This window comes from Saimiri boliviensis, chromosome 5, assembly GCF_048565385.1.
Source record: "Saimiri boliviensis isolate mSaiBol1 chromosome 5, mSaiBol1.pri, whole genome shotgun sequence".
Taxonomy (NCBI): Eukaryota; Metazoa; Chordata; class Mammalia; order Primates; family Cebidae; genus Saimiri; species Saimiri boliviensis.
The window spans coordinates 131,177,231-131,200,548 of NC_133453.1; the positions used below are offsets into that span (position 1 = coordinate 131,177,231).

General features: G+C 36.8%; 1 protein-coding gene across 5 annotated transcripts in view; it reads left to right on the forward strand.

The window, feature by feature from the left end:
• AGBL1 (AGBL carboxypeptidase 1) overlaps positions 1-23,318 on the forward strand; it is a 945,533-nt gene that overhangs the window by 544,653 nt on the left and 377,562 nt on the right. For all 5 annotated transcript variants that reach the window (XR_012517828.1, XM_074399984.1, XM_074399982.1 and 2 more), the window contains exon 22: positions 156-319. Coding sequence is in view for 4 of the 5 variants with exons in the window: in XM_074399984.1 (XP_074256085.1) it covers positions 156-319 (164 nt within the window). In the remaining variant the exon portion in view is untranslated. The remainder of the gene's footprint in view (positions 1-155; positions 320-23,318) is intronic.

Sequence of the window (23,318 nt, forward strand, 5' to 3'; positions counted from 1 at the left end):
ACAAAAAAACACAGTGGACAGTGACTGACAAATATAATTAATTCTCACTGTCTGCAAAAGGCCTGTGTGTAGGAGTCCTTCTTCCCAATTTCAAAGTATCACCACTCAAGCTCCCATTATACATTGCCACAGTTAATGCTTTGTTTAACTGGCAGGGTCTACAGTTTGGTACCAGAGAACTGGAGGAGATGGGAGCCATGTTCTGCTTGGGCCTCCTCGTCCTGGAGCTCAAATCTGCCAGCTGCAGCCATCAGCTCCTTGCTCAAGCTGCAACTCTGCTGAGTGCTGAGGAAGAGGCTCTGGACCAGCACCTCCAGCGGTAAGATGCTCCCAAGGGCTCAGAGAAATCTGGACCTTGGTGTTTCCATTGCTGAATATCTCAGTAATGAAAGTCGAGTAGACCTAGGGGTTTTTACACAGAGACAGTATGGAAGAACTGCCAAGTAAAGGTAGGTGCAGTTACGCCGCACTGGATGACCCATGCCAGGGACATCCTTGTTTCCTACTGATGATAAAGAGGATGCTGCCTGTTTGTACATGCATATGCAAATATAAAACTGTATGTATTTAAACATATTTCCAGTTAACACATTTTCCTTATGATAAAGATGTGGCTTGGTTACACACATGGATATCTACATATGCTTGTATTTGCCAGTTTGTGTTTATGTATATATAGAAAACATTTTTTTGAGCCATTACTCAGCAAAAAAAAAAAAAAAAAAGCAGTCAAATTGACAATATCTAGGCACCTGGAGACAAGAAATGTTTTACTCTTCCCATCTTCAAACAGCATCATTCCTTCTTGGAAGATGAAGAGAAGGATCTGGAGATGATTAACGCATTGGCTCAGAGAACCGGACTCCTAGCCATGGCAGGGAAAGGATGGATCTCTGAAAACCGTGGGGTTATTAATGAGCCAAGTGAGGGAGAATAGTTATCCAAATGAGCCCTTTTGATGTTCTTTTCTGTAGAGGAATATTTTAGACTTGACCAAAAGAAATTCGGAGGGCAAGAGGGGAAGAAATAATGGGCATGTGAGAAGAGAGAGGATGGCCGGGAGTCCAAGAAGCCAAAGGGGGCTAAGTCATTGCCCACCCTTTGAGTGTCAGAATGGATGAGGAAACTGAGCTGTTGGGGAAGTGTCTGCTGGTAAATGAGGAGGGATCTGGTCATGAGGTTCATATCCAAAGGCAGACAGAAGGCCATTATCAAAACTGATGCCATCTTATTTCTAGCTCATTTTCATGAAATTTCCTCCTACTTCTGTTAGGCTGCTGTTGTAGTGTGACTTCTTACTGAATGGCCAGTGAAGCCCAGAAAGACCTAGCAGTGTGCCTTAATACTGCATTGGAAGGCCCTGGTTTTTCTGAGACTTAATTACCTAAATGCAATAATTAACTTGCTCATCACACCAGGCTGTAGATCACAGACTATAGAAACTGAAATGAGTGCAGGGCTCTTTTCTCCATAGGTCTGATGCCACTGATGTATTTTGACATCACAGCCACTTCTGCCTGCCCCTCCTCCTTTCAACACTCCTCGGTGTCTGAAGGCTTCATGTGTTTGGTCTCACTGTGGTGTGTTGAGACTCTTCCTCTGACAGCAAGCGCTTCCACCTGCCAGCATGTATATTTCAACTTGTCTTTTCATCTTTTCCTTTGCTAAGCCATCTTGGGTGTAGGCATGCCTGAATTTTCTTTCTTTCTTTCCCCTTTCCCCCCTCTCTCCTCTGCCGCTCATTGAGGGAAGACTGAGCAGGACTGGCTCTGCTTGCTGGTGGCTTTCGTCAAATTGATTGCGCCCGTCTGTTTGATCCAATGCAGTGAGGATTAGTTTGCCTGCAAACTGGAACAAAAAGAAATCTGTCAAAGAAATGCCTTTTCTAATTCAAGTCTAAAGAATTTGATGTCAGGCTTCAAATACAATGGCTGCTCTATAGGTTATCATAAGGAGCTAGTATTATTTACCCCCACCCCTCCACACCGCTTCACACAACCGTGAGTTTTCCCACTGCATCCTGTCCAAGGGTATTGAAGCCAGAGGTCCTCCCATGACCTCTGACCCTTCCTAGGCTGGTGCTGCTTCCTAAAGGCAAGATACCTGTAAACAGCGTGTGATTAATATGTCTCCTTTGAATAGATTTGAATTATGTTTGACTGGCATGGAGTTTGGTGGAGATCAGCAGGAATGAAACTACCTATTTGACCCAGACATTTGTATAGTAATATATTTTCCTGTTCATTACGAAACAGTTGACCACACAGATTGTGATTCTTGCCCAAAGGACCTGAAGACTACATGGTTGAGGGGGAAATCACCCTGAGCATTGCTTGACCTTCAAAATATTCCAGTCAGTAAGCTTATGGTCATGAAAAGAGGACACAGGGAAAATTTATAAAATGAAATCTACTGGTTTAAAACCATCAACAGGCTTTTGAGTAGCATTTGATTCGTTTCTGATGAATAAAGTTCAATCCTGAGATGTACTAATCAGCAGAGTGAATCCTAAGAATTGTGTCAGTATCAGGATTCTTACTGTAATACAAAGAATGTAGGCAATGTTTGTCAACACAAATCTGTGTATGTTTTAAAGAGGAAACCTCTACCGCCCTCCTGAACTCCTGCCTCTTTCTTTAACATAACAGGGTTTCCAGCATCCTATAAGATTTGTGTTGTTGTTGCACAGAAGGAATTATGAATAACAAGGTGGGTGAGGGGCTCTTCTCCAAAGGTCTGCCCTAAAGAAATGCAAGGATGTGGTACTACATCCTCTCCTAGGTCCACAGACAGCATTAATTCCTGGGAGTGATCAGCCAGGAAGACAAAGTGTGGCTGCACACTGTGGACATCATGTTTTCTGACAATAGGTTTCATGCCTCATTTACCGTAAAAACAATTAGAGTGTAGTCAGCATCCACAGAGCAACTCACCATTTCTCAAAAGCAGAGGAAGCGCAGAGATAGCGGATGTCTGCCTGGTGGCTGACGCTTAAAATGAAGTACATGCGTGCTTTGTGGTGAATTTCCTTCGGCAGTCCCCTTCTTCCCAGTTGCTCATTTCAGAAATGTCTGCATACTCATGAAGGCGTCTTTTGATCTTTCCTTTCCTCTTCCTTTCTCCTTCCTCTCAATCTTATCCCTGGAAATGATGGTGTGTGCACTGCAGGAATGCTAAGCTGCTTCTTCAGGAGGAGCTGTTTATCCATTGTGACAGGTCTTTTGCAAAGTCATTTAAGTTTTGCCGAGTCAGCCACTGTTTGGATTTGTATCCCTCCACTGCCTCTTGTTTTTCTCTGCCGAGCCCCCCACCTCCATTTGTCCCTCCATTAATAACGAGAGAAAGCTAAAGCTCAGAGCTTCAGAGCAATGGCTCAATACCCACCGTGTTCTCCGAAATTATAGTCCTGTGTGCGTTAGCCTGGGCTCACCTTGGTACCTACATAAACTAGGTTTGTTTGACGCAACAACACTAAAAGAATAAAAATTAGACGTAGATCTTAGAAAAAAAATGTTTGATAATTTAAAAGGTGCTTGATATTCATTTTTAAAAGTACAATTTTGTTGTTTCGAAAGAGAAAATGAAATTAAGGAAGCAGTGTACGGTATACATATAATATTTACATATTATAGTTTTACTATTGAATCATTTTGTAGTTTTAAGTAATCCAGCTTTTATCACTGATTAGTAATGCCAGTTTATTATGTAGTATATACACATGCATGTACCTGGGTATATTTTTTGGATTTGTGTTCTGTTCCGTTAGTCTGTCTGCCGGAAACACATAGATTTTAATACTGTAGCTTTGTCATCTGAATGTATGATGCTGCAAACACCACCTCATTAGTATTAGTTTAAAAATGTGTTTCGCTACATTTCCTTCTTTATTTTCACTGATACACACTGTAATGAGTTGCTAGCTGCCAAAACCTAACCAGCAGGGATTTTAACTCAGGTAATATTAAAATTATAGATATTTTGGGTCTATTGACTGCTTGCCTATGTTACTTTTATAAAATTTGATATTTTTATTCACTTATTCAGATCTGCTTTGGTGTTCATCAGTATTGTAGGGATTCTTAAGTATTCTTTTTACATAGTTCCTGAATATATCGTAATAAACTTTTAACTTCAATATTTAAAAAAATTTTGTTAATCTAAAAAGTGTATTTTTTACTACACTGCTTCTAAGTACTTGTTTTAGTTATGTAGAAAATTTCTGGGTTATATATATATGTTTGTTTGTGACTTCAATGAACTCGGTAGTTATACCTGAAAGTATTTTCCATGGATTTTCCTATTTTTCTAGATAGAAAACAATATCATTTATATATTTAGACCATTGGCTTCACGTACTTCTTTTTCTTATTTTATGACCTGGGTTAGAGTTTTGAGACCAATGTGTAAGGCTGAGGATTTTATGAGCATCCTCACCATAAACCTAACTTCAAAATGAGAATGACTCTGCCTTTAAGAATTAAGTGAAATTATCTTGGTTTGATATTAATATTTCATCTTCATTATTATTTTTCTTAGCTTATTCATTTAACAAAGTCTGGATTAGTTGATTAATTTTATCAAAAGTTGCTTTAGCATCTAGAAAAACAACTACTTATTTGAATTAATAAAACATTATATTATGGATTTTCTAATATTCAGCTATCCTTACATTTCTGAGGAAAATGTATTTGGCTGTGACCTGAAATATTAGTTTAAGGTAGAGATTGAAGTTACATACTGTAAATTGAGGAATTGCGTGCCTACATTTGTGAGTGAGTGAAGTCTGTGTTTGGTCTCTGTTGTTCTATGAACTTGAATGCTTTAAATTTCCTAGGATACATTGCACCTTGAACATTTACTTATTACCTGCAAAATCGTCTGTGTTCCATTTATTTAAAACAAAAATATCATTTTTTCAATTTTAACTTTCCCAAATAAGAATTACCTATGGCATTTAAATTGTCTTGTAATCATGTTCAGATCATTTTAAAATTCAACTTTGTGTTTAATTACTTGCATTGCTCATCTATACCCGTTCTATGCAATCATGTCCTCATTCTTTTTTTTCGAATGTTGATTCATCTTACATGTTTTTCAGAGAACACCTTAAAAATAGTTTTTCTTTTTTTAATGTAAATCAGTGTTTTTTTTTTTCTTTTTGCATATTAATACGTATGTGAATAAGTTTCTCTTCTCTTTACCTAGGAATTCTACTTTCTCTGCCTAGAGATTTTATGGGTAACACATTAAAATAGTATAGACAGGGCCAAATTTACTCTGGTATGTAATCTTGCAGTAGCTAGCCTAATTTTTCTATAATATGCACCCTATTTTTTTTCTTTATCTTTTTTTAAGATGGGGTATCTCTCTGTCACCTAGAGTGGAGTGGAGTGGGACAATCTCGGCTAACTGCAACCTCTGCCTCTTGGGTACAAGTGATTCTTCTGCCTTAGCTTCTTGAGTAGCTGGGGTTACAGGTGTCCACCCCCATGCCCAGCTAATTTTTATATTTTTAGTAGATATGGGGTTTCACCATGTAGGTCAGGCTGGTTTTGAACTCCTGACCTCAAGTGATCCACTCACCTCAGTCTCCCAAAGTGCTGGGATTACAGGTGGGAGCCATCACGCCTGGCCACACGCTGTCTTTTCTCCTTTAATAGTTGTAGTACTTTCCCTTTGTCCCTTTGTTAACACAAAAATTATTTTTCTACTGCATCAAAAATATTTATTTATTTTCTTTGTGTGTGTGTGTATGGTTTAATTCCTTTTAATTGATTTTAAATACGAACATTATTCCCTTGTAACATGTCTCAGTTATAAAGGAACAGTGATGCCATTCCAGGTCTTCATTTATCTTCCTTTGAAGTGTTTGGTATTTGTTTCCTAGCCTCTGTATCTGTATCTCTTCTTCTTTCATCCTTTTTACCTCCTTGCCCCAATTCATCAAATTCTGGAAGTGTGTCTCAAGTTTGCCCTCACACATTCAATTTTCTGCAGCATGGACACTCTACTCTTTGCTGATAACATATTTTTGGGTCATTTTACATTTAGGTTTCATTGCACCTGTTCTCCATCTTTCATGTTTCCTTTTATTCACGTTTGTACTACTGCTAGCTCACTTTCCATTTGCATCAGTCATCTTTTCGTGTATTGTGCCATACATGTGTTTTGAAAATCAGCTTTGCCGATCCCTTCACACGGGCTCCATCAAGCTTGCTTCTGTGTCCTGTGGCTAATCATTCCCCTGAAGAGCACCACTGCCAAGTTCCTGGAAAGGCATTGGCCTCCTTGTACTTTTTCAGGACATTTCACCACCTCTGGGTTGTGCTTCTTACCTCTTCCTGCTCTTCCAACGTCTTTTCCTCATTTTTTTTTTTTTTGTTCATTCATTTTGAATCATGAGAGCTCTATCATGACTTACAGGTACTCAATAATCAAGAGTTTATATGTTCTTTAAACCCTTTTATGTCTATCTAGCTGGATGTAGTGAGGTCCTGGAAGCACCCTACTAATGTTAGTGAGCCAAAATGGGAAATTTGGGATTGGAGACAATCGTTCCCATAAAGATCCCATTAGAGTAAAGCAAAGGATGGAGTCTCAGTGGAATCTTTGGTTTCAAGTTAACATTCTATTTCCATCAATTTCAAATTAATACTACATAACTATTCTGGTAATAGCTCTCTTAAGTTGTCTGCTGTCATCTTAATTCTACTCAAATTTTTAAAAAATTAGCCCATAGTATGAATTATCTGAGAATATTCTTAGCTTCTTTCTATAGTTGCAGTAACAGAAATGCTACATGTAGGATAATGTTGGAATGGAACTCAGCCTGGGAATCATTATAGATTATGAGTATCACGTGTTGCTTTAAAACATTAAATGGCTCCCTAAGTGGTCAAAGAAAATGAACTGATTAGTCAGAAGAAGTATGAATTTTAGGCTGGGAAAACAGTAGCAAAAACAAAACAAAACAAAACAAAACCCCTTTCCATAAGCTGTTAAACCAAAATCAAATATTTTTTGGTATCATTTTATGCTGATTCTTCTGAAATAGATAAATTAAAACCAAGGTTCATGTGTCAATGAAAAAAGAGATTTAATAATATCACACAGCTACTGGTAAATTGGTTTACTGTACTCAGGAGAGCAATTTGGCAGTTTGTAAAAAGGTCCATAAAAAATCTCTCATTTGATCCTATGGTTTGAGCTTACAGAATATTACTGAAGACAATAAACATAACAGAAGAGAATATTTTATATGTGCATATTTTTACAAATAGTACTTATTTCTGCACATAATTTTAAACAACTCAAATTCTTAGTAGTAAAAGAAAAGAACATTATTGATTGCTTTTCTGGACTACTATACTACCGTGAAAATAATAAGTAAGTCAATTTATGTGTAAGACGATAATAAAGCTAACATTCATTAGAGCTTTACCATGAACCAAATGCTGTGCTAAACATTGTATAAATATTATCTTAATACTATAAATAATCCCATGCGGTAGATGCAATCATTAACATTCCCTTTTACAATCAAGAAAATTAAGTTTTATAGAGGCTAAGAAGTTTGCCAAATGTCATGAATATATTTAAGAGACTATGCTGTCATTTGAACCCACTTTTGCCTAATTCCAAGGCTCTAGGTCTTATCCTTTATTATAGTTAGCCTTTCAAATAATAGATGAAATCAAAGCAGAGTAATTAATGGTGTACACATGCTGATTATGAAGTCGGCAACATACAGAAACACTGACAGAGGTAGGGGTGCCATTAAATGTATAATTTAAACTTAATATAGTTTTATTAATTTCTTTCTCTTTATAGTTCCTTCAAATATGTGTTGAGTACATGAATGTCTGTGTATGTTTCTTGGTAAGTTTTAAAATTCACATGACTTGGGTTCATTTGGGACCATAAATATCCCTTGATTGTTTTAATACTATTCAGGGAAGATTAATGGATACCATTATAGGTCGAATGCATCGTAACCCATGGCAATTACAAAAGGGAAAAAGATTGTAGATGTGGAGGAGTGAAAGTGCATTTTCTTCATATTGCATTTGCTGCTTACAAAGTGTTACCACCTAATTAAAACCATGAAAGTTAACCTAAAAGAATTCCTATTTTACAAGTGACTCCATGGGAGCCCAGGGAATCTAAGTGACCTGCTAGGTGTAGTTACGTGATTTACACATTGCCACTCAATGTGGGGGATCTCATTCGCCTCTGCCTCAGGCTCAACCAAATGAACTGCAGGTCTCTTGCCTATGAAACTGTAAACACCTGAAAACAGAATCAGTTACCAGCCCCTGGAAAAGGATTTCAATCCAGAAACTCACTCTTACCACTCTCTATAGCAACTGCAGCCCTTCCCAGCCCTTGTCTTTTGTTGTTAATTCTAAAACTGGAAGGTTAAAAAAAACCTTTGAAGTTTTCCCAAGCAGGAGCAGTTGTTTTCATTTAAGAAGGCTTCAGATAGCCTGGCATGTGTGGTCTAAGTTAACTCAACTTTTCATTAATTTTTATAGCATTACCCCTTTCTCTTCTTTCTACCTAATTCTTATTTTATTTCTTTTCATTAAGTATCCTGTGACAGCAATGGCTCTTACCAAAGAGCTAGTCCTTTAGTTAAGTTCAAAGCCATTTTACCTATGAGAGCGAATCTACCAGATGTGCTAGAGGGAAACAAAATTATAAATGCAACATTGAAGGCAAAGGAGAGAAGGAGGGGAGGGAGGGAGGCAACTGAACAGGAGAAGAGATCAAAGTCACAGTATGTGAACTAAGAGAAACTCATGGGGATAAAAAAGCATCACAGGGTGTTTATGTTTTTGGTTTGAAAGATCCTGAACTTAGATTACTGATTTGGAAGAAAGATGGTGGCTTTTAAAGTTTCTGTGAACATTTCCACGTGATTTCTTTATGTTCTACTTGATTTCTTTATTCTGGCCAAGTGCCAAGTTGCTCCCTCTCAGGAAGGAAAGAAGTAAAGAAACCTAGCTATATTCTACTGTACTCAAGATAACATAGTCTATCCTGGCTTTTCTCTCCCACAAATTTCCATGAAGTCCTCACTTTAGTACCTAGCATAGTTTCCTTTTTTTTTTTTTAACCTTCGTTTTCATTTTGTTTTTGAGACAGGGTCTCACTGTGTTGCCCAAGCTGGTCTCAAACTTCTGGGCTCAAGCAGCCCTCCTGCCTTGGCCTCCCAAAGTGCTGTGAGTACAGATGTGAGCCACCACATCTGACCCCTAGCATAGTATAGATCACAGATATATGGCTTAAATTCAAGGAACTTCAATTTTAATGCAAAATATTTCTGGGATGACAAGCTCTGGGAATCTATGGAGGTATCTTAACTTGTTTACTCTCAGATTTCTTAGCTTTAACAATAGGGAACCTCTAATCTCCTTTCAAATCTAATATCCTGTATTTATTCTCAAAGGTATAGCCACTGACATCCTCACATCCTCAATTCAGGGTTGCAACATCAGCAGTAGAGTTGCAACCCTGAATTCAAGACATGAAAGGCAAAGTGGGTGAATTACGCTAAGTGACAAACAGCTTGTATTTGAGTGAATAAAAATTAAATTTTATTTTGATGTTTACTGGATAGATGATAAAGAAACAGAACCTTAATAGTGCATAGGTAACAGAAAGGAATTGTAAACAAGTAATGAGAAAAAGAGAGGTGGAATCAAAGAGGTATGTTTAGAAGTGGACGTCAAGATTTGTGGAAAATGATGTCAAACCAGCATCTAGCATCCAAAGAAGGATCTGATGCAAGATGACCCTTTACTAGGGGCTTAAATGTTCTTACCAGGAATTTCCATAAGTGCTGTTTTCTGTTTCTGGATGTGGACACTTCAGGAGAAAGAAGTGATTTACCTCTGCTTGGTCCTTGCAGTTTCCTTAGATAGGTTTGTTCAATTCAGACCTCAAGCAAGTTCTAGTAAGCCAGAAAAATATCTTCAGTCATATGACAGCTCATCATAGACTTACTGATTCTATTTGTGGTAAGCCATGAGCCTATTGGAAAATGAAGATAACTTAGCATAAGTCAATATTTCAGTACAGTAGGAATGGAAGCTAAATTAGAGTCAATATGTTTATGATGACTTGGCATTCATCATTTTATTATGTGGCTTTGAATCAGAAAAGCTGACTAGTTCCCTATGCTTTGCCAGTGACGAATAACATCAATAGAAGGAAGAGACAATAATGAAATAGAATACCATGTGCCTGGAAGTGTGATAAAGATTTGATAGGCATTATCTTAAAGCATGTTTAGAAAGTCATTATTACTATTATCATTAATTATTATTTTATAGACAAATCAAAGGAGACTTATGATGCTCAATGTTTTATAAAAGCCAAATCAGTGTTATGTGGCTGTTTAGTGATTCAAAGGCTGGTCACTGAATCAACATTTTTTCTTTTTTGTTTCTGAAAAGTATTGCAAATGATTCTGAAAATGTATTCATAAAAGTTTCCAGGATGAAGTGGAAAAATTAGGCTATAAAATGTGATCTATATAAATATAAAAATTAGGCCATAAAATGTGATCACTGTTTTTCACTGAAGAGCTGACTTCCTGTAACTTCAGTGCAAAGGTCGTAATATCCTCCGCTATAGGGAAATATACATGAAAATAAGTCCCAACATTCTAAACTTCTCACCCACTCGATGTTCAAGGCCATGAAGCAAAACTAGTTAGCCTGCTTTTGTTGCTGTTCTTGATGTTCATGTATTTAATTATTTGTGGACAACCTAGAAAACGTAAAAGGAACTTCTCCTCACTTTCAGCAAAAGCCATGCAATTATTTTTTAGGTCTACATAATATCAGCTCTTGAATGTTTACTACTTAAAGGATTGATCTAGTTTTTCTGAAGAGGGCCTGGAGAATTTAAATGGACTCCATCTCCTATCAATGAAGTGCTGAGGATCTAGAAGTGATTTGCACTCCATTCTTAGCTATTTTTTAACCACTCAGGTTAAAGAAATAGACACAAGGGAATCTAGTATCCCCATCAGAAAAGCAGGAGTTAATGGCACTATTGATAATAATAACTGATGTTTGTTGACTGCTTAGCATATTCTAAGTTTTTATTCATATGACTTTTTATCATCTGTTACCACAGAGAGTCATGAGATACATAATATAATTAAACATATTCCCATTTAACAGAGTTGAAACTGAGGCACTAAGAGTTTAAATAAGTTGCATAAGGCCACACAGCTAGTAAGTGATGAAGCTGGGATTTGAACTCTGGCAGTTAGACTCCAAGACCAGAATGTTTAACCATTACTCCCATTTGAACAATAGACGTGGTTTTGTAAAATCATTCCATCTCTTGTTCCTAACTTAAGCCTGCACCAGTCAGGGTTCTATCAGGGAAACAAGCTGCTCTGTGAATTCCAAGTATGAATGGTGTAAAAAGGGAATTAGAGGTTTATAAACCCATTGGAAAGGCTATTTATGGAAATGAAGGCAAGCATTCTGTGGCCAATTTACCTTCAGGAGAAAAGCTGGCCATTTTCAAGAGAGCACCTAGAAGCTGCTGTGAGTCTCCAGAACTTCTAGGACACTCTTGCCAAGCCCTTTGTCTGCAGTTTTGCTGGAGAGCTTCTGAAGCAACTGCCCTCACCTGCTTCTGTAGCCTGACAGCCAAGAAGGTGGTTTCTCGCTGAGGCTAGCCTGAAAGCTAATTAGACCCTCATGTATGTTGTCTGTCCGTCCATCTGCCACAAATACCCCCAAGAACAATGGCCTCTCCTCTTCTGCTTCCAAATCCAACAATAGATAGACAGAATCTAACCTGAAACCTTGGAGAACCAGAGTGAAATGATAAGATGATTATATAGCTGAGTACTATGTAATGTTTTAATATAGTCATGAATGATTTCAAAAATCATGGCCTGCGAATAGAGAGATCTAGAGCTTCAAAGCAAAAGTATGAATGCCATAAGAATAAAGCATAGGCTAAGTTAGTTCCACAACTTAGTGCTATGAAGTAGAACGATGGGAATTCCTAAATTTGCATGTCTTTGTTGCGTTTCCAAAGGGTATATAATGATTACAATAATTTTAATTTATATAGCGCTTCACTGTGTTCAGGTGTTTTTATTCATAGCCACTCTATGAGTGTCCTCAGATGCACACTGAAATGTTGAGAGTATGAGATACCCTTATACATTGGCAGCCAGGTCTGCACAACCACTTCTCAGGTTGTAAATCATGCCCCAGGCACAGTTCCCCTATATCCAGTAAAATAATTGTTACTAATTCCATCAGCAACACAGAGATTTTGTCTTCCCCAAGACCCTAACTTTTGTTAGCAGCAGAAGTGAGAACAGGGCCAGGAATATGAAACTTCCTTAAAAAGCTGGAATTTGTAAAACTCGTGCCAGGAGACACAACAAGCCTACGTGGTTATGTTTCATGTATGAATGCAGCTAAAGGGAAGGCACACTGCTGGGTGCTCAGGGGACCGATGCTTGAGGAGGAGGTCCTCTCTGACCCCTGGATGCTGCTGCTTTCTTCACAGCATAAAGAATGATACTTAGGCCAAGAAAGAGAAGAAGGAGAAGGGGGAGGACAAGGGAGAAGGAAGAAGGCGGGGAGGAGGAGACTAGAAAAAACTTATCAAGAAGGAATGGAGGTCAAGGTGGGAGAGGGAATTCTGAATGAATTCAGGGGTTTCAAACTAGCTGAATTAAAATGCTATTCTGAAATCATATGCAAATTAAGTTATGTAATTCTTGTCCAGGATCTTTGAGGAGGCTTGTTTGCAAACTGAAGTTGAGCAAATGTTCTTTTACTGTCCAAAACTGAGAAAGTGGTATAGTCTCCCAAATATACAAAAGTCAGTGTGATGCAGGTGTCAGGAAGGCATAGGATAGGTTATCAAGGGAAGTTTATTAAGTACTTAGAAAATGAATCAAACATTACTCAAACTACCAAATATTTCCCTATGAAGTGAAATGCTCAAACAAACCTGTTTTTGTTATAGCTTTAATGAGGCACAATTGATATAAACTGGACATATTTAAAATACTAATTGGATGACTTTTGGCATACATATATATGCATAAAACTATCACCACAATCACAGTCATTCCCATCATCCCACCAAATAGCAAGTTCCTCTGTAATTAATTCAACACTACTCCAGTGTCCTCAGACAACAACTGACTTGCTTTCTGTTCCTAAATATTAGCCTGCATTTTTAGAATTTTATGTCGGTGGCATCATATGGTATGTACTCATTTTCCCTTTAGCTTTTTACACTTAGTATAATCCTTTTGAGAGTTACTCATGTTCTAATCTGATTTCATTTTATTTTTACATGGTTAGTGGTCAGTGGATCAAAGAAAGCAGAATTTGTTTGCCTGGATGTCGACCAGATACTGTTTCCATAACAGCCTGAGATGTATCAATTCTAACTTAAAAATTGTCACCAGTTGTTCCTCTGCCTGGCATGCATTTTCTACAGATGGTTGCATAGCTGGCTCCTCTTTGACATTCAAGTCTCAGCTTAAATATCATAATCTCAGCTTAAATTTCACCATCTCAGCAAGACTTTTCATGACCACATTGCCCAAAGTAGCATTTCTAGTCCTTCCTACTGTAAGACCTCTAATTTAGTATTATCTGTCTCCTCCAGCTAGAATATATAATCCATGAGAGAAGGAATTTTGTGTCTTGTTTAAAGCTGAGTCTCTGTCATCCAGAATAATGCCTGATGCATAGAAGGTGATCAATAAATATAATAAATAAAGAAATCTTTGCCAAGCCTCTCATCCTGTGTTTATGGGAAGATATGGAGACTTATGGGCTAAATAACAGTATAATTCCATGTAGCTGTTGTTCATTGATGGAATATATTCAAAATATTGCTGGTTAATGGATATTTATTTATCTGTATGGGGATTTATACCTATGGCATTAGCTCAAATCCTGTCCTATTAAACAACTTTTATGTATTAAAGAAAACACTTAGCTGTAACTATAGAAACGATTATCCCTTCCTGTATAATATGATGCTACAACACATAAGGATAACATAATTGATATTTAAAAAAAATAAACACCAAAAGCAATGGCAACAAAAACCAAAATAGACAAATGGGATCTAATTAAACTTAAAAGCTTCTGCAAAGCAAAAGAAACAATCATTAGAGTGAACTGGCAACCAACAGAATGGGGAAAAAAAAATTGTAAGCTACCCATCTGACAAAGGGCTAATATCCAGAATCTACAAAGAACTAAAACAAATATATATAAGAAAAAAACATACAACACCATCAAAAAGTGGGCGAAGGATATGAACAGATACTTTTCAAAAGAAGATATTTATGAAGCCAACAAACATATGAAAAAATGCTCATCATTACTGGTCATTGGAAAAATGCAAATCAAAACCACACTGAGATACCATCTCACGCCAGTTAGAATGGTGATCATTAAAAAATCTGGGGACAACATATGCTGAAGAGGTTGTGGAGAAATAGGAACACTTTTACACTGTTGGTGGGAGTATAAATTAGTTCAACCATTATGGAAGACAGAGTGGTGATTTCTCAAGGATCTAGAGATAGAAGTACCATTTGACCCAGAAATCCCATTACTGAGTATATATCCAAAGGATTATAAATCATCCTATTATAAAGACACATGCACACATATGTTCACTGCAGCACTGTTTACAATAGCAAAGACTTGGAACCCACCAAAATGTCCATCAATGATAGACTGGACAAGGAAAATGTGTCACAGATACACCATGGAATACTATGCAGTCATAGAAAAGGATGAGTTTGTGTCCTTTGCAGGGACATGGATGAATCTGGAAATCATCATTCTCAGCAAACTGACACAAGAACAGAAAACCAAACACCACATGTTCTCACTCATAAGTGGGTGTTGAACAATGAGAACACTTGGACACAGGGAGGGGAACATCACACACTGAGGTCTGTTAAGGGGTAGGGGGCTAGGGGAGGGATAACAGGGGGTAGGGAGACTGGGAAGGGAAAACATTAGGAGAAATACCTAATGTAGGTGACGGGGGGGAATGGATGCAGCAATCCACCATGGCATGTGTACAATCTTGCAAGATCTGTACATGTACCACAGAACTCAAAGTAAAATAAAAAAATAAAAAAATATTTACAGATTAAAATGATGGACGATACCAAAAAGATAAAAGCGTATGAGGGTAAATTCTGCTCAAAGTGTTCCCAGCCAAGAGCACAACACCTTGGAAGAGTACATAGTTCTCTATGTGGGAATTGTAATTGGCAGTGAGTTTAAGACTCAGTATGCTAAACCTGCAAAAGTTTTATTCCAACTCAGTGACTTTGGTAGAAACATAATGTCCAGAATTAGATAGGGAATGGTTTCTCTTTTGGTGGTCAAAACAAAACCTAAAATATTATAGTTCATTGCTGAGCTACAGAAATGAAAATGGGTTCAGTGGATTGCATACATAACGGTAAGAAGAGAAAGAATGATACATATAAGGAATTCTACAATAAATAGGGTGTGTTCATTTTGTTAGCTCTCTTCAAATATCTCTCTAATGAAATTAAAGTCTTACTTATCACAAAGAACTAAGATTTATTAATCTCTGATACTACAAAGACCTGTCTGATGATCACAGATGCCCCAAGTTAGAATGAACTCTTACTAACTTCAGGACCATACAGTGTTTGAAACAGACTTTGTAAGGACAGACTTAAAAATATGAATTTATACTTGGATAATAGCATATGGAGTTTATAGCAACTCTGAAATATAAATGAAAGCATATCATCTTAATAAAGAAACCCATTCATCTTCAGTTAATTCATTTGGGATGAGATTTAGTCCCTTCACCTTTTTAAACAGGCAAAAATGCTAAATTTTTTCCTAAATTCCTTATTAATATGAGTAATCCACTGCAGTTGTAGGTTTGAAAAGTGGCAAGGAACTGGGATATCTTTGAAAATTTATCTTGAACCATTAGGGTGACAAAGGAGAATAGGTTTTTATTTTTTCTTAAGCCATGGAAGAGTAGTGTGTGGTAGGGTGTCAGAAGGTGATGTTGAAGGCACTGAATTATTGGGATCTTAGTCGCTACAGAAAAGTATTCTTCATTGCTCAATTTCTGTTTGGTTGGTTTCCTGTAGATGCTTGCTGAGGGGGTGCTGTCCAATAACATGGTGCTGAATTGCAGGGCTCTTGAAGTTTTCTCAGCAATCTCATTAGTAGAAAGAAACTGCAGGTGACAAGATAAGCTTGCCTAATTTATTTATGAATTCTATTTTTCATAATTGTATTATTAATCAGAGAAATGCATTAGCTATTGATGCATTTTTCTTTTACATAGATATTTATTTTAAATTATAAGAGGGACAAAACATAGTAATTCATATTAAATAGTAGGTTACTTTTTTTTCCTAGACAATTTTCTGTATTAACAAGAAGTGGAGACAAAGGAAGAACGAAGACATATTTGTTACGTGATATGGAAGCAAAACTGTTTCTAAATAATACTGTTGTGTGGTGTATTCCTGGAGGTACTGACAGCTCCTTATAAGGCAAATAAACATTTTGGCTAAAGTTTGCAAGCTAAACACAAGGCTAATCATAAAACATTCTTTTGTCTCTTAGCAAACTGCAGGGGGCAAGAACGAGCTTGTGAAAGCACTGAGAGCATAGATTTCCCTGGGTGCTATCTTCTCACATGTGTTTTTAAATCTTCCAACTTGTGATTATTATTTTTCAGTACTGAATTAGTGAATCATTTTACATTGTGCCATTATGTAAAATAAAATGATACTTTGTTTCTCTGCATTGGCCAATTACTGGAAGGGGAAAATTGGACTCCTGAAAGGCACATGTGTGCATAGTTTGGCAGATTACAGGAAAGCCTTGTAAAATGCTCCCAGATGTTTGATGCATGAGAGGGAAAATGCCAGGAACAAGGAGAAAATCGAGGTGGATTTCAGACATTATAAAATCTATTGATGTAAAAACTAAGAAAACAAATAAGATTATAGGGATGAAATCCTTCTGGAAGGTCAATAGTGATAAAGTTTTACTATATTAAACCAATTTGCTCCTTTTCTTTTCCCCTTCTGCCTGAGGCTATTATAAAAAATATTAAGGAACATTATTGCTAATCTATAATAAATGGTACATTAGCTATGACCCAACTTATCTTTTCTACACAAGGGCCACAGGACTACATGTAGATAAAATCGGACTGGATTTCTTTTTTTAGGGGCCTGATCCCATGTTCAGTCATCAACCTTTAAGGTGGTTCTTGATAAGAATTCTATTATTAAGAAGTTGAAGCATCATAAGTGTAGTATCCTTCTGACTTCAAAGAGCAATTTGAGGGCTTGTCCATCTCTAATTATGAGGTTTCTTTTCTTTTCTTTTTTTTTTTTTTTTTGAGGCGGAGTTTCGCTCTTGTTACCCAGGCTGGAGTGCAATGGCGCGATCTCGGCTCACCGCAACCTCCGCCTCCTGGGTTCAGGCAGTTCTCCTGCCTCAGCCTCCCGAGAAGCTGGGACTACAGGCGTGGGCCACCATGCCCAGCTAACTTTTGTATTTTTAGTAGAGACGGGGTTTCACCATGTTGACCAGGATGGTCTCGATCTCTTGACCTCATGATCCACCCATCTTGGCCTCCCAAAGTGCTGGGATTATAGGCCTGAGCCACTGTGCCCGGCCTATTTCTTTCTCTTGTCTGATTGCTCTGACTGGGACTTCCAGTACTATCTTAAACAGAAGTGGTGAGAGTGGTAATCCTTGTCTTGTTCCAGTTCTCAGAGGGAATGTTTTCAACTTTTCCCAGTTTGGTATTATGTTGCCTGTGGGTTTGTGATAGATGGCTTCATTACATTAATACCTTGTATGCCAGTTTCGCTAAAAGTTATAATGATAAAGGGATGGTGAAATTTGTCAAATGCTTTTTCTGCATCGAGGTGATCATGTAATTTTTGTTTTGAATTCTGTTTATGTGGTGTATCACATTTATTGTTTTATATATGTTAAACTATTCCTGCATCACTGGTATGAAACCCACTCAGTCATGGTGGACTATCTCTTTGACATGCTGTTGGATTTGATTAGCTAGTATTTTGTTAAGGATTTTTGCATCTATGTTCATTAGGGATATTGGTCTGTAGTTTTCTCTTTTTGTTATGTCCTTTCCTGGTTTTGGCTGATACTGGCTTCATATAATGATTTAGGGAGGATTTCCTCTTTCTCTGTATTGTGGAATAGTGTAAATAGGATTGGTACCAATTGTTCTTTGACTCTCTGATAGCATTCAGTTATGAATCCATCTGGCTCTGTACTTTTTTATTGGTAATTTTTTTATTACAATTTCAATCTTGCTGCTTGTTATTGGTCTGTTCAGGGTTTCTAATACTTCCTGATTTAAACTGGGAGGGTTATTTCCAAAAATTTATCCATCTCCTGTAGGTTTTCTAGTTTATGTGCATAAAGGTGTTCATAGCAGCCTTGAATGATCTTTTGATTTTCTTTGGTGTCTATTGTAATATCTCCCATTTTTTTCCTAATTGAGATTATTTGGATCTTCTCTCTTCTTTTCTTGATTGATCTTGCTAATGCTCTATCAGTTTTATGTATCTTTTCAAAGAACCAGCTTTTCGTTTTATTTTGTTTGTATTGTATATTCTTGTTTCAATTCATTTAGTTCTGCTCTGATCTTGGTTATTTCTTTTCCTCTTCTGGGTTTGGATTTGGTTTGTTTTAGTTTTCCTAGTTCCTTGAGGTGTGACCTTAGATTGTCTATTTGTACTCTTTTAGACTTTTTGATATAGGCATTCAAGATTATGAACTTTCCTCTTAGCACCAGCTTTGCTGTACCCAGAGTTTTTGATGGGTTGTGTTGCTATTATTGTCCAGTTCAAATACTTTTTAAATTTCCATCTTTTTTTTTTCTTTTTTTAATTGCATTTTAGGTTTTGGGGTACATGTGATGAACATGCAAGATTGTTGCATAGGTACACACTTGGCAGTGTGGTTTGCTGCCTTCCGTCCCCTCACCTGTATCTGTCATTTCTCCCCATGCTATCTCTTCCCACCTCCCCACCCCCTGCCCCTCCCCCATTTCCCCCCAACGGACCCCAGTGTGTAGTGCTCCCCTCCCTGTGTCCATGTGTTCTCATTGTTCAACACCCACCTATGAGTGAGAATATACGGTGTTTGATTTTCTGCTCTTGTGTCAGTTTGCTGAGAATGATGGTTTCCAGGTTCATCCATGTCCCTACAAAGGACGTGAACTCATCGTTTTTGATGACTTCGTAATATTCATTTCCATCTTGATTTCATTATTGACCCAGTGAGCCTTCAGGAACAGGTTATTTAATTTTCATGTATTTACATTGTTCTGAAGGTTCCTTTTGTGGTTGATTTCCAATTTTATTCCACTGTGCTCTGACAGAGTACTTGATGTCATTTCAATTTTCATAAATTTATTGAGACTTGTTTTGTAGCCTATCATATGGTATATCTTGGAGAAAGTTCCATGCACTGGTGAATAGAATATATATTCTGTGGTTGTTGGATAGAATGTTCTGTAAATATCTGTCAGGTCCATTTGTTCTAGGGTATAGCTTAAACCTATTGTTTGTTGACTTTCTGTCTTGACCCTGTCTAATGCTGTCAGTGAAGTATCAGAGTTCCCCATTATTATTGTGTTGCTGTCTATCCCATTTCTTAGGTCTAGTAGTAATTGTTCTATAAATTTGGGAGCTCTAGTGTTTGGTGCATATATATTTAGGATTATGATATTCTCCTCTTGGGCAAGCCCTTTTGTCATTACATAATATCCCTCTTTGTCTTTTTAAATTGCTGTTGCTTTAAAGTTTGTTTCATCTGATATAAGAGTTGCTATTCCTGCTTGCTTTGGGTGTCCATTTGCATGGAATGTCTTTTTCCACTTTTTTAACTTAAGTCTATGTGAGTCCTTATGTGTTAGGTGAGTCTCTTGAAGGCAGCAGATACTTGATTGGTGAATTCTTATCCATTTTACAATTCTGTATCTTTTAAGTGGAACATTTAGGCCATTTACATTCAACGTTAGTATTGAGGTGTGAGGTACTATTTCATTCATCATGCCATTTCCTGCCAGAATACCTTGTTTTTTTAAATGTAATTTTGATTTATAGGTACCGTGAAATTCATGCTTTAAATAGATTCTGTTTTGATGTGTTTCCAGGATTTGTTTTGAGACTTAGAGATCCTTTTAGCAGTTCTTGTAGTGCTGGTTTGGTAATGGCAAATTCTCTCAGCATTTGTTTGTCTGGAAAAGGCTGTATCTTTCCTTCATTTATGAAGCTACGTTTCACTAGATACAAAATTACAGGCTTATAATTGCTTTGCTATAAATACAAAATTATCTAGCTTACAGGGTTTCTGCTGAGAAATCTGCTGTTAATAAAGTTTTATTTTTTTTAATAGGTTACTTTTTGCTTTTGCCTCACAACTCTTAAGATACTTTCCTTCATCTTAACTTTAGATAACCTGATTACTATGTGCCTAGGTGATGATCTTTTTGTGATAAATTTCCCAGGTGTTCCTTGAACTTCTTGTATTTGTATGTCTAGATCTCTAGCAAGACCAGGGAAATTTTCCTCAATTATTCCCCCAAATACATTTTCCAAAGTTAAATTTCCCTTCTTCTTCTTCAGGAATTCCAGTTATTTTTAGGTTTGGTCATTTAACATAATCCCAGACTTCTTGGACATTTTGTTCATTTTTTAAATTCTTTTTTCTTTGTCTTTGTTGGGTTAGATTATTTCAAAAACCTCTTCCAACTCTGAATTTCTTTCTTTTACTTGTTCAGTTCTATTGCTGAGACTTTTCAGTATATTTTGCATTCCTCTAAGTGTGCTCTTTATTTCCTAAAGTTATGATTTTTAAAAAAATGTATGCTATCTGTTTCACTGAAGATTTCTCCCCTCATATTTTGTATTATTTTTAAAAAATGTCCTTAGGTTAGACTTCACCTTTCTCTGGTACCTCCTTGATTAGCTTGATAATCAACCTTCTGACAATTTGAGGATTTCTTCTAACAATTCAGGGATTTCTTCTTGGTTTGAATCCATGGCTGGTAAGCTACTATGATTTTTTTGGGGAGTGTTAAAGAACCTTGTTTTGTGATATTACCATGTTTTTTGTTGTTGTTGTTTCTTTTCATTTTGGTAGGATATCTCAGAGGGAAGATCTGGAGCTCAAGACCGCTGTTTATATTCTTTTGACTCATGGGGTGTTCCCTTGATGTGGTACTCTCCCCCATTTCCTAGAGATCTGGCTTCCTGAGAGCTTAACTGTACTGATTGTTATTTCTCTTCTGGATCTAGCCACCCAGCAGGGCTACCAGGCTCTGGACTGATCCTGGGGTGTGTCTGGACAGAGACCTGGGATGTGAACCATCTTCAGGTCTCTCAGCCATGGACACCAGCACAATATTTGGGCCATCTCCTGGGTCCTACAGCAGCAATCCCCTTCCTTTACAGAGTCTGTGAAGTTTCTCAATTTTCCTAGTATATTCCTGCAGTAGTTCTTAGAGCAAAAATTCACAATGTGAGTCTCCACATGCTGCTCTGTCCATCTGAGTGGGAGCTGTAATTTAGTCCTGCCTCCTAGCCACCATTTTTTCCTACCCCCTCTTTCTCGTACTAACTTATTATGTGATTATGCCACATTTTTTCTGAACCCAACTAATAGCCCCAAAAAAGGGAGACAGTGCATTCCACATGTTAGTTTATTGGTTTTCTGAAATATTACCCCAAATAATTAGTTCCCATGTTTTTATGGAAAAGGATACTGAGTTTCAGAGTGGTTAAACACTTTGCCCCAATCTAAAAAAGGATTTGTCTGACTTCAAACTCCATGTTCTTCCCTTCCCTGTACAATGCTGCTACTTCTCCCTGTATCTCTATACACAGTGTTTCCCATGATATTATTTAGGGGAGATAATCCGTGGAAGTAAAACAATTTATTGTTGTATCTACTCTTTTTTCAATTGGAATTCCACTTGTATATAGTGCTAATCATTGTTTTTAAAAAAGAGACCAGCAGGATGTGTGGAGGTAAGTGATTAGAATTCTCAGGCAAGGAAGGAGCTCAATCTCACTATTTCCTACCCTGCCTATCTAGTGCTGCAGTTTCTCTGGGATGCCTAAAAATGACAGTGGTTCTGGGGCAAGACCTGAAATGCCATTCTGAGATCCTGCTGCCATTAATAAAATGGATTTTGAAGGTATATTGTGAAGGTTGTAGGTTGTGAAGGTTAAGATTATTACTGAAAAATTAAAGATTTATTCAACATTTTCATTTGATGTATATGTAATTTAGACTTCTTGTGGATTCCTCTTAGTAATATAAGATCAAAATATCAGTTTTTAAGACTTCATTAAAAGTCTCTATAACTTTCTTTAAAATAATAAAATTGAGGAAGTCAAAGTGTTGAATCTTAAAAAGCAGTAAGATAAAGTATTCTCAATCACAGGTGACATACCTTTCATTTTTTTTTTTTTTACTGTTTTAATGTTAACCTTTTATCTTCAAATAATTTGAACCTCTCAAAAATTTCAAAAAAATATTTGTATACCTTCACTGAGATTCCTCAAATATTAATATTTTATTACATTTATGCTGTCTTTCTCTCTCACACACTGTGTAAACACATTTATTTTTTTCCAATCATTTAAGATGCAGATATAATTCAACTTTATTTCTTAATATCTCAGTGTGCATTTCCTAAAAAAAAAATTCTTGTCTACCAGTGCAGTATAATTAAAACAATGGTAATTAATAAAGTAAAAATAATGTATAAATCTTAGTGAAAATATTTAGTTGTTCCAGTAGTGCCCTTTAATAGCAAAAGGGGACAAATATCTTGTCTACAAGAGCCAATCAAAATAATAAGATTTATTTTTGTTGTCAAATCTATTGAGTTTTCTTTAATATAGAACAGTTCCTTGATCTTTCTTGGCCTTTCATGACCTTTATGTTTTTCAAAAGATTTTAGGTCAGTTATTTTAAAAAATGTCTCTCATTTTGGCTCTTCCTGATATTTTCTTTGGATTAAATTTAGCTTATCCACTTTTGGGCATAGGATGCCCATAGGGATGGCATTTTTGTCTGTATCAGTGTTTCATATACTTAGCACATGTGGTTGATTTGTCCCATTACAGAGGATGTTTACTTTTACTTCTTGTTTAAAGTAGTGTCTGCCAAGTTTCTCTGCTATATGGTTTCTATTCTTCCTTTGTAACTAAC